General features: G+C 24.9%; 1 protein-coding gene across 1 annotated transcript; it reads right to left on the reverse strand.

The window, feature by feature from the left end:
* Positions 1-1,416: 1,416 nt before the first annotated feature.
* Positions 1,417-8,629, reverse strand: LOC145841134 (disintegrin and metalloproteinase domain-containing protein 10-like). The gene is made up of 13 exons (XM_082948506.1): positions 8,415-8,629; positions 7,386-7,489; positions 6,977-7,104; positions 6,624-6,789; positions 6,105-6,265; positions 5,267-5,438; positions 4,422-4,566; positions 3,634-3,817; positions 3,149-3,263; positions 2,510-2,617; positions 2,081-2,196; positions 1,661-1,778; positions 1,417-1,565 (listed from the first exon to the last, which is right to left on the reverse strand). The coding sequence occupies exons 1-13, from the start codon at positions 8,627-8,629 to the stop codon at positions 1,417-1,419; spliced, it is 1,881 nt and encodes a 626-aa protein (XP_082804632.1).
* Between the last annotated feature and the right edge of the window lie 5,466 nt (positions 8,630-14,095).

The raw sequence follows: 14,095 nt of genomic DNA on the forward strand, positions 1-14,095 counted from the left end.
TGAGGAGGACATCTTCAGGTTCCTGGAAGATCCAGATAGTGAAGAAGTCACTCAAGCGGAATCTGCCAAACCTCAAATCTGCAATCATGGTCCGATTGGTTTCAGGATGACCTACCCGAGGAGAGAGTTCAGGTCAAGTGCTGATTTCAAATCGTCATTGATAGAACTAGGTTCGTTGAAAAGTTATTTTGCTAAATTATGTAGTTTAAAAAAATTATATTAACAGAAGTTTCCTAATTACAAAAAGTTTGCTTAATGAACTACTAAATTACATATATTAGCTAACATAATAACAGCTAAGTAAAAACAGACTGTTTATTTAAATTCTGTCTTTGCGACAAAACGTTTGTGTTTAAAATTTAAACTTAATTTTTTGTTATATTTTTATTAAATTGTTTTTAAACAGGTTTGGTTCCAAGCGGAGTGTTGCACGTATTTGTCGTGGAAAAGAATAAGTAATTCGGACAGCATAATCCAGTTTTTTTCTATATTAGGAAAAATAGACTTCAAACAAAATTAAATTTTGTAAATTAGATGTTAATTATTTTTTTTACATTGTTAATTTTGCTTTGTTGATTTCGTGTTGCAATAAAATTATGATAATTCAAATCATATTAGAAACTATTTACGATTTATCTTTAAAAAAAAATGTTTTTGAATCTTTATGTCTAAAACATTGTATGAGTAAAAGTAAAAATTACCTTAATGTACAACAAATTTTTAAAACTAACTACTTCAAGTGTTTTTTCTTAAATTTAATCAAGTTTAATACTTAGATTTTTCTACTTTTCTCATAATTTAAAATTTATGATTACGCATGTTTATAAGTTTAAGCTGTTAACATAAAAGAAATTTTATTATGGTTTTTTAAATACTACCAAATTACAAAATTTGATATTGTGGAATTTTATGAGTTTTATTTTAATTTACCTTTAAGTGTTCAATATTTATTTATAATATACTTAGGTATTACAATAATGTGCAAAAAAGTCAAAACAATACTGTAAAAAACCAACAGTAATTTTAAAACCAAAGTTTACAACCAACATTATATATCAAAGTTTTTATTTAATATAAGTTTATTAGCTTTGACTTTATGAAACTTTCTTACTTTTTAACAATTAACCTTTGCAATTAGAGTTGCTACTCCGAAGATAACAAAACGAATCTCAGAACAAAGTTTTCCAACAGTTATTTAAACACTTTCATATTTTAAGACTTAAAGTTTTCAAAAATTATTAAAGATATGTAAAATACGAATTTAGCTTGGTTTACATTTATATGTTACAACTAAAACAAGTCTACAAATTAATCAAATCGGCTAGTGGCAACTTCGTATAATAAAATATGAAATATATTTAGTATGTAAACAAGAATTTACGTTCAGTACTGCTAGTCAATGTTAAATAATCATTATTAAACATTAAACGTCTCTTCCATATATGCATTGCTTATTTGGCTGTATTTTTTACCAAAACTTATCTTATTAGTATCTTTGAAAAAATGAACTGTCTCACCATCACTTGCTGAATCTGAATCTTTAACATCTTTTAGTTCCGCATACACTACAAAATGAAATCAGTTTAAATTCATACACTAAAGTAACTTCAACTCGTTTGAATAAATGACATATATTGAATGTTTATTGAAAAATACTTACTTGGTATTGCAGGAGTTTTGGGATTATAGTCAGGAGTTTCGACATTAAACAGCCATGTAATTCCACCAATCACAAATATTGTTGCTAGTAACATAATGATAAACACCCACCAGTAAACCTGTATTTAAAATATTTAATTCGTTTTTTTTTTGTAAACAAAAAGCAATATCTATATGGCTTCATGTATATATTTATATTTTATTTGTTTTGAAATCTTTATAGTTTAATAAAAAAAAGTTAATTCCTTTTTTATTGCAGTATAACCTACATATGTTAATCAAAACTAAAACTCTTAACAAGCGCTTCAAAGTTGTGAGTACAGTCAACTTCAGAAGTAAAATATATTTTTAGATTGAAAGATCATGATATTCTCTAAATAGCAATGAAATATTTAACATGAACCTAATAGTGAAAACTAACGCTTAGCCATGCATTTATATTGTTGAACGTTTCTGAGCTAAACATGATATTACTGAATTTAGCAAAAGAACCTTCAGTTTTATACTTTCTACAAACTGAATTAACATCGCAGTAACCTGCAAAATACTTTGTTGTTAATTGAATAGTGAGTTAGTAACAAAAAAGAATAAATTTCTTGGTATAAAATAACAAATTAGCTACAAAAAAAATTACTTAATTTTTACTTATATTTACTGATAGTCTAAGAAAAACTAAAAAAACTCAAGTTATTACAGCATTACAACTAAATTGAAAATTGTTTATTTTAGTTTAGTCTGGAAATAAAAATTCATTTAAAAGTGGATTACTTCTAAGAACCTTATTTTGATTTCACCAGCTGAAACTTATAAATAAATAGAAAATATGTTTAGAAAAAAACAAACAACGAGCCTTGTTGATTATCACAGGAACTTCCAGGCAAAAGCACAACTAATTTATCGGATAAAATTTCTGGCATGCTTGGGTCTGAAATACTTTTACAAGTCGATTTAGGTGCTCCTAAAATATAAATTATATGCACTAATAAATATTTTGAGTTATAAGTCAATGTTTTTCAAAATAGATTAATAGTTAACTCTGTTTTTTTTTCCAAATAAAATTTGTTTAAGATTCTACAGTTTTTAATAAAATGTAAGTTAAATTTTTTTATAAAACTCTGTTGTCAGTTTACAAAATAGTGTTTCTTACATTACACCTACTTGTTTTCAATTTAAAAAATTCTCTGCTTTAATTAGCTACGTTTTAGCTATTTTTTTGTAACGAGTATTGTTGCAAGCAAAAATCTTAACAGAAAATTATTATTAACAAAAACACCGGCGAAAGTCTACGGAGCAGAAGCCTTGACTTTTGTATGTCGTGAAACATATTTAAGTTAACAACAGGGTTGATCATACCAATTAGATCATCAGTATATCGAAGGCTAAGTGGTCTAATGACCGAAATGGTATGAACAACTTTTGTATTTTTAAGAATTATTTTAGACTAAAAACCGTAGAAAATGATTTTTTTTAATTTAAAATTACAACATACCAATTTTTTTGCAACAAGTATGACACAATGAAGTTCTGTTTGATGAGTTTTCAGCTGATTGACATTCACAACCTTCGTAATCTATGTGGAGAGCACATCTGCTTAAACTGCATTCCTAAATAACAACATAAATCAATTAAATTATTAAGCACTGTTACACAAACAAAAACTCATTTTATTTTACTTTACTATAATTTTGGTATACAAGAAATAAACTCTGAAATTCCTAATGTATACATTATTTAAGATAGGAAATTTTTGTATCATATATTTTAAATAAACTAAGTTTATTATAGTACTTTTGTTGCACTTGATAAACACTTCCCAATAATGAACAAATGCCATTTTGCACATTTTAGTTGAGTAGTTTTTGCTTTATAACTTCAAGTAGCATAAATCATTGTGCTCTTTTCTATTAACTTAAGACAATACCATGTTTACCAACTAAAAACTATACTCGTATTTTTTTTCAATTATCAACAAACCCCGTTTTGGCACAGTTTAGTTGAGTATTCGCACTCAGTATGATCGGGTTCATGCTGAGATTTAGGGCAGGTTACATTGAAACCGTTGCATTTCTGATCAAATGTGCAATCAGTTGATGCACTGCAGGTTACTTCATTGGTGTGCAATTCACATGTCTCACTGCAACATGGTCCTTGAGACGGACTGTTTATATTTGAAATATTTTATATCTTAGTTGTTTACCTTACTAAAGAAGTAATATATTATTTCGTTCATTCACATCCATTTTCAACTTTAAATCAATCATAAAATAAATATGTAATTAAAAAAATAAAAGAGGTAAATTTGTACATATTTCTACTTAAATGCGCGATTCAATATCTAAATCAATTATATATTTTATTGTACGACTAAAATCAACCTGCAAATTTTACAGTGTCTATGTTTGCAAAATTCGTAATTATTAAGTTGTACTTTTATATTTTAACCAATCTGCTACACTAACTGTTTAATAGAATCAAATTTACAATAAAGAACCTTGTTCAGTTATATAAATAATTTTTAAGTTTAGTTTGTGTTCAAAACAAACCTGTAAGTTTTATTGTATCTGAGTGTTTGTGAATGTGATATAACTATATAGTGTAACACTAAATAGTTTTTACTAAATTTTATCAACCTGCAAGTTTTTTCTCTTCTTAATGTGCATTCGTCATTTAAAAATAAGGAGTTATATATTGTAAGTCAAAATTACTAAAGCAGTATTGATTTTATTTTAAATTTATAAAAATTTATTATGTTTAAATCCAACCTGCAAGTTTTCCCTCTTCTCAATGTGCATTCTCCATTTTCACCTGCAGGAATGCAGCAATCTTCATCGCAATCTTCCGGATATCCGCAATCACATTCCTCACCTTCTTCAACTATACCGTTACCACATCTCTTCGCATTGAATGCTGTTTAAAAAACAGCTTGTTAAACCACAAAGTTATCCTAAAAATTAAGGAAGCATTTTACTGGTTTGTATTAAACTTAAATTAACTTCTACTGATTCAGTAATATTTTAGTGACATAGACAATTAAGTGTATTAAGTAGATATAGCTTAAAAATTTTTTTAACAAAAAATAGATAAGCTAATAAATTTGTTAGATTTATCACATATAGTATGAAAAATAGTCAAGTATTAACGTTAAAAATTTATAACTAAGTCGACAACTTTACAATTGAAATTTCTCCATATAAAACATGAGTGATTCTTTAAAAATGAATGATATGAAGTAAATAAATATATAATTAACTAACTGTTTTTATATAACTTGACCAAATACTCTTATTTAATAATAGGCTTTGCAGTTTTCTAGTAAATGACAAATATAAATTATTTTTACATAACTGTATAACCTTCTAATAACCTAATAAAAAATAAGCAAAAATATAGTATAATATTAATATCAAGTTTTAGTGTTTTGTTGAAATTAGAAATAACCATAGACAAAATATTAAATTTTTATGTAAATTTTTTTTTTCTTTCAGGTATATTTCTAATATCAATTTAAGCAACCATGGACCAAGTTTATAATAAAAATAAAACTGACTAGTAAGCTTACACTTAGTTTATAAATCAATAATATGCATTTAAAAATTTAGAGTCAAACTTGTGAAGCAATCGTCTTTTCTTATTTGTAACACATCAGTCATCTTTCTAATGCTGCAAGGTGAAAACAGAAAGTTGTTGGGTTTGTTCGCTTTACTGGATGTCGGATACATGATGTAATTTCCTACAGCATCGTTTTTGTCACCCGGTGTGCAATCTTCAGTGGTATCGTGCTGTTTGTAAGATAAAAAATTTGCAATGACTGCAAGTAGGTGGTATAAGCAATATAATTTAACCCAAGCAGTTGTTACTATAATAAAAAATGCTTAAAATTTTTAAAGTAGTATAATTTTAAACTTTTCATTTTGATCTTACTCTTAATGATTGGTATAAAAGTTTTGTAATGACTATAAGTAGGTGGCATGGTTGTATACTTTAAGCTAGATAAAAATGCTATATGTGTTAGTAAAATGTTCGTAGACATAAAGTTAAAATTGTAAAAATAATAAGTAGCTTATTTTTTGATTAATAACTAAGCATGGCGCCTAAAAAAAATTGCTTTTTTTAGTTTAAATAACACAGTTTAAAGTAATTGTTTAAATAACAAAAGATCCGACTTTTAACTTTTCATTTTATATGTTCATCTAAAACAAGTTGATATAATACTTAACTAGCAACAAAAATACAACATTTAAAAGACTAATAAATATTAAACAAAGCACCAAACAAAAAGGTGTCCAACTTCATGAAAAAACGTAAAAATAAATGTTTATATTTATTATTAACTATTTAAAAACAAAAATAAAGTATATCATACATACAGTCAAGCTTGTCTTTTAAATTTAGATATATCATTCTAAGAAGTCTAACTATGTAAGCAATTGTCAATTCAAACTAACAGGAGAACCGAAACCGTGTCCGACTTCATGAGCAAATGCGAGATGAATAACAGCGGAAGGTTGGATTGTTCCTTGTAATTTCAGTGATAAGATCCCACTGTTCAGACTCTTATAACTTCCTCCTATCCATGTGTTCCTCTCGCATATTCCTCCTACTTGACCTGCTAACATATATTTGTTTTTATAACTAATATTTTCTCAACTTAAGTTTTGTAAAATGGTTAATAAGCTTACAGCTATAACTTTTTAATTTTTAAATTTGGAATAAAGTTTTCGTAATTTATATTACTTATCTATCTTATAAACTTTTTTTGACCCTGAAAAAATTGTCACACAACCTAAAACAATTTATATAAGTTGTCTGTGAGAAATACTTTGAAGATTTTTGACTATATAAGTAAAATTGACAGCTTAATAATTAATAAGTTTGAAGTTGTTAAAATGAGTAGCACTTAATAATTTCGTTATGCCAGTCTTAAACTGCGATTCAAGCGTTAAAACGAAAACAAGTATATTCACTTTGTGGTCTAGCAGTCCAGGCAAGTCCGAGTGTTGGAGTGAAATCTCTTGCTGTGAACATAAAAGCCAAGCAGTAATCATTATAATTAGCTTCAGATGCGTAATCTAAAAATTTCTGCACATTCTCAAAATCACCTTCATCTTTTGGTGTTTTGTTTTTGTGAATCTGTATTAATTTTCTAAATTAACTATTTACTTTTTTTAAGCCAAGTAACTATTTATATTAAGAGAAAAAGTTTTTTTTTAGAACTAGAGTTTAGTTTTAACCTAAGTATTTAAATAAATCGTGCTAGTGTAACATCATAACAATAATACAAAGGAAAAATTTATTAATTTCAAAACAGCAAACTAACTTTTAATCTAGCGATTTGAAATCTGGTACCAGTAATTCCACCAAAGTTTGTTCTCCCATAAATTTTATTGATAGCATGTACATGTGAACTTATTTTGCTGGTTATATACTCGACTGGATTTTTCAACCCTTTGTATTCTCTTTGTTCAATAAAATATTTACACAACGGTTACTAATTTTTTTATTCTTTTTTTATATATATTTTTTTTTATTCTTTTTATACTAATATTTTTTAAGTGACTTAACAATATAAAATTTGTGGTGGAACTTATAAGATAGGTATAACATTTTTTAATTGTTATATTTGATAGTACTTTAATTTAAAAAAAAACAATACTATAAAGCAGTAAAAAGAATGTGCTTACTAAAAAATCGTAAGAATAAACTAGTATCTTTACAATTAAACTAACTCATAGAGTACCCAGTCAGTCTGAATAAACAATGAACAAGTATTCTTTTTATTGTGAACAGATCTTTTGCTTCTTTTGATATATGACTCTGGTTGCGATGAATGCTGTATTTAAGTGTTTGTGAATAAATTTTATCAAAACTTTTGCTAATTTTAAAAACAAAAGTTTATATAAAAACAATCTAATATCAACCAAGTTTAATTTACACAAAATGAAGTAAAAACGAGTATTTAATTTACCTAAGTAATAAAATAAAGTATGCTTAAAATTACATTACTTAAAAAAATATAAAACCATGTATTAAATTAAAACAGTAATTTGTTAAAAATTTATAAAGAGCTTTACAACGAAGCTGATAGACTAAGTAAAATTCTTAGGTAAGTGTTAGTTATGTAAAATACGTAACTAAATTACGTATTTAACTGCTATATCTAATAAAAATAACCATCAAGTTAGTAAAAACAGTTCGAAAAAACGTATTAAACTAACGTTAGATGTCGCGTTTTCGGATAAAATTTTCGATTTTAGCTTATCAGCCATACAATTTTTGGTAAATCTAAAAATAGTAAAATCTAATCATGTGTAAATCAAGTAAATATAATAAGAAAAATAAAAGAAAAAATTTATAATTAATTTAGGTCTATACATCATATATTGTAAACAGACATACAAGGCAATAAAATCTTCAACTATTATCAGGTGCGAACTTCTTTATAAAAAACTTTTTAAATTAAGAATAAAAAGTAAAATTTATTAATTTTTTAGCTCTTTTCAAGCTTTTTGCTTCACAATTTTTTAACAATGAATAGAGGAAAATTTAAAAACCAACGAGAAATAAAGACCCATAAAAAATTTAATCCTTATATGCTGTTATTTAAATTTTGAAAAATAAAGTACTTTTTTCAAACGTAAGAGTTTTCCTAACTTTTTTCAAAAAGAGAACCTAACCCTTTTAAAACACTAGCTTAACCCAAAAAAATATTTGCAAATATAACATAACTTAGTTTTAATCAAAAAAATACAACAAACCCCTCAGGCATTATGACGTCATCCTGATGATAAATAACGGAGTGTCCCTGGTAGCCTTGGAGAGGGGTCTTTCCCTTTGTGGAGCCCCCGTTAAACTCGTGGATCTCGTCCAAATAAAAAGTCCCTTTTTCGGGGTCATGAACGAATCCGGTGAAAATTCCGTCAATAATGCTGCCATGTGCGTATGAGTCTTTCACTCCTAAAATGTGTGACATTAAACAAGACTTTTAGTACTTTTAGTAGTACCATAAATATAAGTTTCGATTTTTTACGAGTTTTATTCGTTAATAAAAACATTTAAGTATATTAATAGTTTGTATCATTAGAAAATTCAAGTTAAACTCTTTGAAACTTACATGTAACTAAATGCGGTAATTTGTAAATTGAACGAACGTTTACTAGGTTTGAATTTAAGTTAGCACCGTTAGCAGTCAAAACAAACGATGAATGCTCTTTAAACTATTCCATAAAAACTAGGCAATATTATAAACACGATAATTTTAGCTTAGATAGTATTTCTCAAAACTAATTCAAAAGCATTTACTAATAAACAAACACTTGTTAAAAACAAACCATATATACTTCCACTGTACAAGTGGTTTAAGCTCTGTTCTAAAGCATTATTTTTTCCATCTTCTATTACAATATTGTTTTTAAATGTTGAAGTATCTCGGGTGAGTTTTAAGTGAAAGTTCCTGTAAAGTTTAAAGTTTAAAAAAAGAAGCACAAAAATAAAACCTTTACAAAGTTTTTTTCAACATTTAATGATGTGAAAGTTTTATAATAAATCTTGTGTAAATATTAAAACAATACTTTTTATCCTTATTTTTATTTATGAACATATTTGTCTTAAAGAATAAAGTAAGTGTATTAGGCTCTACTAACAGCTTAGTATTAAAGGTTAACTTACTTTTTCGCACAGATATAACCATAGAAAACCAAACTCTTATTTTAGTGTTTGTTTATTGTTTGTATAACAAAGCGTTACTAAATGCAGCTTTTAATAAACTACAATTTTTTTTAATCTGTTTACATTAAAATAGTTATTTTTTATAAAATAATATAATTTAATTTAGAACACACATGAAGATTTAATTTATTCAAATTAAAACTATACTAGGGGCGCAGAACTATGACATCATAAATATGTTGTTTAATATAAACCTCATTGAGTATAAATGTCTTTAACACTAAAAACGGAAGTATGTTTAAGCTGCAAAACGTAATTAAAATTATTTAAGTGTTAGAGATAAATGTGTTTAATATAACAATTATGTTCCCTCACCCTATGGCTAGCATGCATTGTCACTGCTTTATTATTCTAAATCTTTATATTTCTAAATATAAAATTTATACATAACCTGTTTAATGCAGTAAACTTGATATCTATAACAGGTTTTGAGAAGCTTGATCTTTTAATTCTACCATCTGAGTTATGTTGGATTTGTTTGGTGTAGTGTAAAGTTTCATACTTTTTAACATTGTCTTTAATGGCATGAGCTGATAAAACTATTAAAACTATTTTATTGCTATTGGCATTTACTTACAAAAAATAAAAATATTTACGTAACAACGTTTGTAATTCTCATTAAGTTTTAAATAGTAAAATTAAAATGTAATCAACTTTTACTTTTTAAAAATGACAATGAAGTGAACTTTAAATCTAAATGCTAGTTTTGTTGCATTACTTTAAGATTCTAATAATATAGTAAAAACCTGAAATAGCCCAAGTGTTAAACTAGTTCAAACACTTTAGGATAATTTAACAATCATTAAAAATATCAACAAAAAGAACAAGCAAAGCTTTTATTGTACAGCTATTCAAGTTTTATCTAAGACTACAATAGTAAGTTGTTATACATCTATTAATTTTAACTTACACACAAATTTAATAAAAAATTTTAATGCTTTTTTTAATTGAACGTACTTTAAAATAAAATTAAACCACTTTTCTTACCTGAAAACATCAATAGTAAAATTATTAACAGACAATTTTTCATACTTTTTATTTTAACATGTATAAATATATATTTTATATATAATCTGTAAACACCACAATTAAACTATTTAAATTCTAAAACTTTACTAAACTTGAATATGTTTTTAAAAACTTTTTTTGAATAAAGCATAAAAGTTGTTTTTTATATCAATTTATATTTTATGTGCTGACTATATAGTTGTGTTTCTTTTATTTCTTATAAAACTTAGTATAACTTTTATTTAACCAAGTTATAAAAATTGTAAAAAATGTTTCCAAAATGTTATTGATAGTGTTAATAAAGTTTAACCTCAATCTTAATGCTTCACAACATTTAATACATAATCATGTCTCGATTAATAAAAAATAAAGTGTATCTCTAGTTAAAAAAAACAGCTAAGTACAGTATAACAAGTATACAGTATAACAAGCAAATTACTATTTGTGAAATCAACTCCACTGGTCAAACTACTTTAAAGTTTACAAATTATATTTTTACGACTAGTTTAGTTTTAAATGGTTCAAAAAGGTTAAGCTTTTATACTTCATATACAAAATAATTAAAACTTTTAAAAACTACCTATATAAAACTAATTGTTTAAGTTTGAATTAAAGAAAAATCTTAATGCTTGTTTAGCAAGTTTAAAAACTAAAACTCAATATAATTTTCCTTAAAATTATACACAGTTATAATGTCGTATTATCACTGTTAGCTCGAAATTAAAAATCAATATTATAAATAAGTGAACAACTTAGAATATATTTTTTTTAATTTCCTTTTGTAAGCAAACTCAACTTTTTACATAACAAAAATAACATCAGCTTTATTTTAGCTTAAAAAGCATAAAAACTAATAAAGTTAAAAAGTTTTTTAAATCTTAAGCTTAAATTAAAGATAACATAAAGTTTGAGTTGATTTTAACTAATTTATAACGAAAACTTAAAAAAAATGTAAATCTTTATCTCAATACTTTAGCAAAAATAAAAAAAAATGAAACTTAACTTATATTTGTTTAACTTAAATGTTTAGTTTATAACATATACTTGTTAAAACATAGTAGAACTACATTAAAACAATGATACAGATAATCTCAACAAACATTTCTTAATCCTTTATAATTTGTATCAGTATAATTCTAATAAAAATTTAATATTGTAAGACATTCTAATTAGTTTCAACTAATTAAACTGATTTACAATATTAGCTGAAACAAAATGTCAATGTTGTTTTACAAGTTCTTGAACACCTTTTTTTTTAATAAAGGTATTGTTTTATTTTATAAAGTTTAACATTTTTTTCATATTGCTTATTATCCTTTAATGGTTGTTTTCTATAGAAACACAGTTTTAAACAACTGATCCAGATAGTTTTTTTTAATAGCTGAATAAATTTGAAAAAAGCACTAAACAAGAAAATTTATTACTTGCTTCAAGTTATCATAACTGTAGACATTGTGTTAATTAAAAAAAACTATAACAAAAGTAAAAAACTGTATCTGCATTTAAATAATAAATCACTCAAATTTCTAAAACTATAATTTAGCTTTGAATATGAAAAGCTAATTTTTCAAGAAAAATGAAACTGACAGCTATATTTTAAAATTATTTAGTAGAATTTAAAAAAAAATTGTGTACTTTTTCTTAAATTGTGTAAAGCTATTAATAATACTAGTATATTTAATTCTGGTCTGTTTTAAATTTAACAAGATACTTAATTTAAAACAAAATTATTTATAACAACAAAAAAACTTTTACAGTTTTTGATAACCAAAACTACCAATAGTAACACATATACAATGAGGTGTATGGTACCAAACTGTCTTTTTATGTTTTACATTAGTACAATGTAAAATTTAAGTAGTGGTCAAGTACTTATTCAAAATGAATTTAAAGTTAGTTTTTAATATATGTTTTTTTTTAAGATTTACCAACAGTTTCTGAATAAATATTTTTTCAAACATTTATTAACTTAGCTTTAAGTTTTACACAATTAACTTTAAAATACTACTGGCTGAAAGTAATTGTTTTTTTTTCAAGTTTTTACCTACTGCAAATATTGTCCATTAAAAGTGGACGAAACCTGAGAATTAAAAATTACCAGTAAAAATTGTTTATTATTAGGAGATTTGTAAAGTTTTTTTAGTAAATTATATCCTAAAACACCTTTTTAGAATTTTAAATAAAAAAATGGTAGTTTTTTTTAAACTAGAATATTGATTGCCTGTAAAAGGTTTAGTAGACATAATAACATTATATAATATTATTTTCACAATCAGAAGTACTTAAACAAGCTTAAACGCTATCTTTTTATAGTCGAGATGCAGAATAAACATAAGGCTGTGTAACAAAAAAAGTTTTAATTTGTAATGCTTCTGTTACATACAAAGTTTTCGTGTGGTTCATTTGTACTTGTTTCAGTTTTGTTGTCTAAACTAGTTAAGTTAGGTATTAATCAAAAGTTTGTTCACTAAATAAAAGAACATTAAGGAAAAAAAAAAAAACACTTTTAATTTTTCTAGCTATATGGTATTTTGTTCTTTATGCATAAAACTTAACATTTATGTACCAAAAAAAAAGCTAAATTTTAAAAACTGTTTAAAAGTTCTGCTTTATTATATTCTTTATAACATTTTTTTGAAATTAAAACACTTACTTTGTAAGGCTTTTTTAGTTAAAATTACTACCGGAAATAAACAAATTAATCTGTATTTAACTTTAATAAATAATTGTTTGAAAACAATATATATACTAGAGGTAAAAACAGATAAAAATCTACTTTTTTAGATCATAAACAAAAGAGAAACGCGTAAAAGTATACTGAATTTTACTACAGCTTCTTCTACCCTGGTGCAACGCAAACTTGAAAAAAATATTCTTATTCTAGGTAAGTACCCCGCACTAAAACACAGACATTTGTTTACCATAATGTTTGATGAATAAATTTGTTAAATAAAAGCTAGTAAACAATTGCTACTATAACTGCATGAATATTATAAACAAGATATAAAAGGAATAAGTTTTCAGTTTAATTTTTCAACACCTTTTTGTTTTTCACAAAAACTTTGATGGAAAGTTTGTTTTGTGACTTGTCAAGCAAATTATGGTGCTCACAAATTATCTTTTACCTAAAAAAAGTTTGGTAAAAACTATTAATAAAGATTAATTAAATAAAACTTATTCCAAAAAACCTGGAATACTGGAAAAACCTTTAATTTTACAATTCAGGTAAAAATAACATGGATTTTAGATAAAAAAATCCTGTAATTTTAAACAAAAATCCTAAATAACCTAGTATGTTTATTAATCATACATTTAAAATGGTACTTTGATTAAATACAAAATGTATATCATAAAAACAAAAATATCTACTATCATTTAGAGTTTTATTTGTTATAAAAAATTTTAAGTAGCAATAAAGTGTTTATTATATATATTTATTGGAATTAAGACAGTTGTCTGCCTTAAATTAATACTAAAAATGGGCAAGAAAACTTAAACTTTTAAAAACCTGAAAAGATTTAAAAAACCTGGAAAAATTTTTTGAGAAATTGTTTGGCAAACCTGTTAAAGGTCATTAGGAAAAAAAAATTCCTTGTTTTATAACTGTATGTAAACATAGGTCTTAGTTTAATTACCTGTTTACAATTAATACTTGTTTGCAATGAATTAGTAGTCCACAACAAACTTATTAATTTAAATTCCA

The sequence above is a fragment of the Thalia democratica genome, chromosome 7, assembly GCF_965202585.1.
Source record: "Thalia democratica chromosome 7, ktThaDemo2.hap1.1, whole genome shotgun sequence".
NCBI lineage: Eukaryota > Metazoa > Chordata > Thaliacea > Salpida > Salpidae > Thalia > Thalia democratica.

What these genes read in the sequence shown, in the direction of transcription:
- LOC145841134 (XM_082948506.1), bottom strand. Translation starts at nt 8,629, where the DNA reads ATGTCACACATTTTAGGAGTGAAAGACTCATACGCACATGGCAGCATT. An exon ending in TTCAAATCGCTAGATTAAAA is followed by an intron (nt 6,790 to 6,976) that starts GTTAGTTTGCTG and finishes AAATTAATACAG; the next exon opens with ATTCACAAAAACAAAACACC. An exon ending in TTCCTGTGATAATCAACAAG is followed by an intron (nt 2,197 to 2,509) that starts GCTCGTTGTTTG and finishes AGTATTTTGCAG; the next exon opens with GTTACTGCGATGTTAATTCA.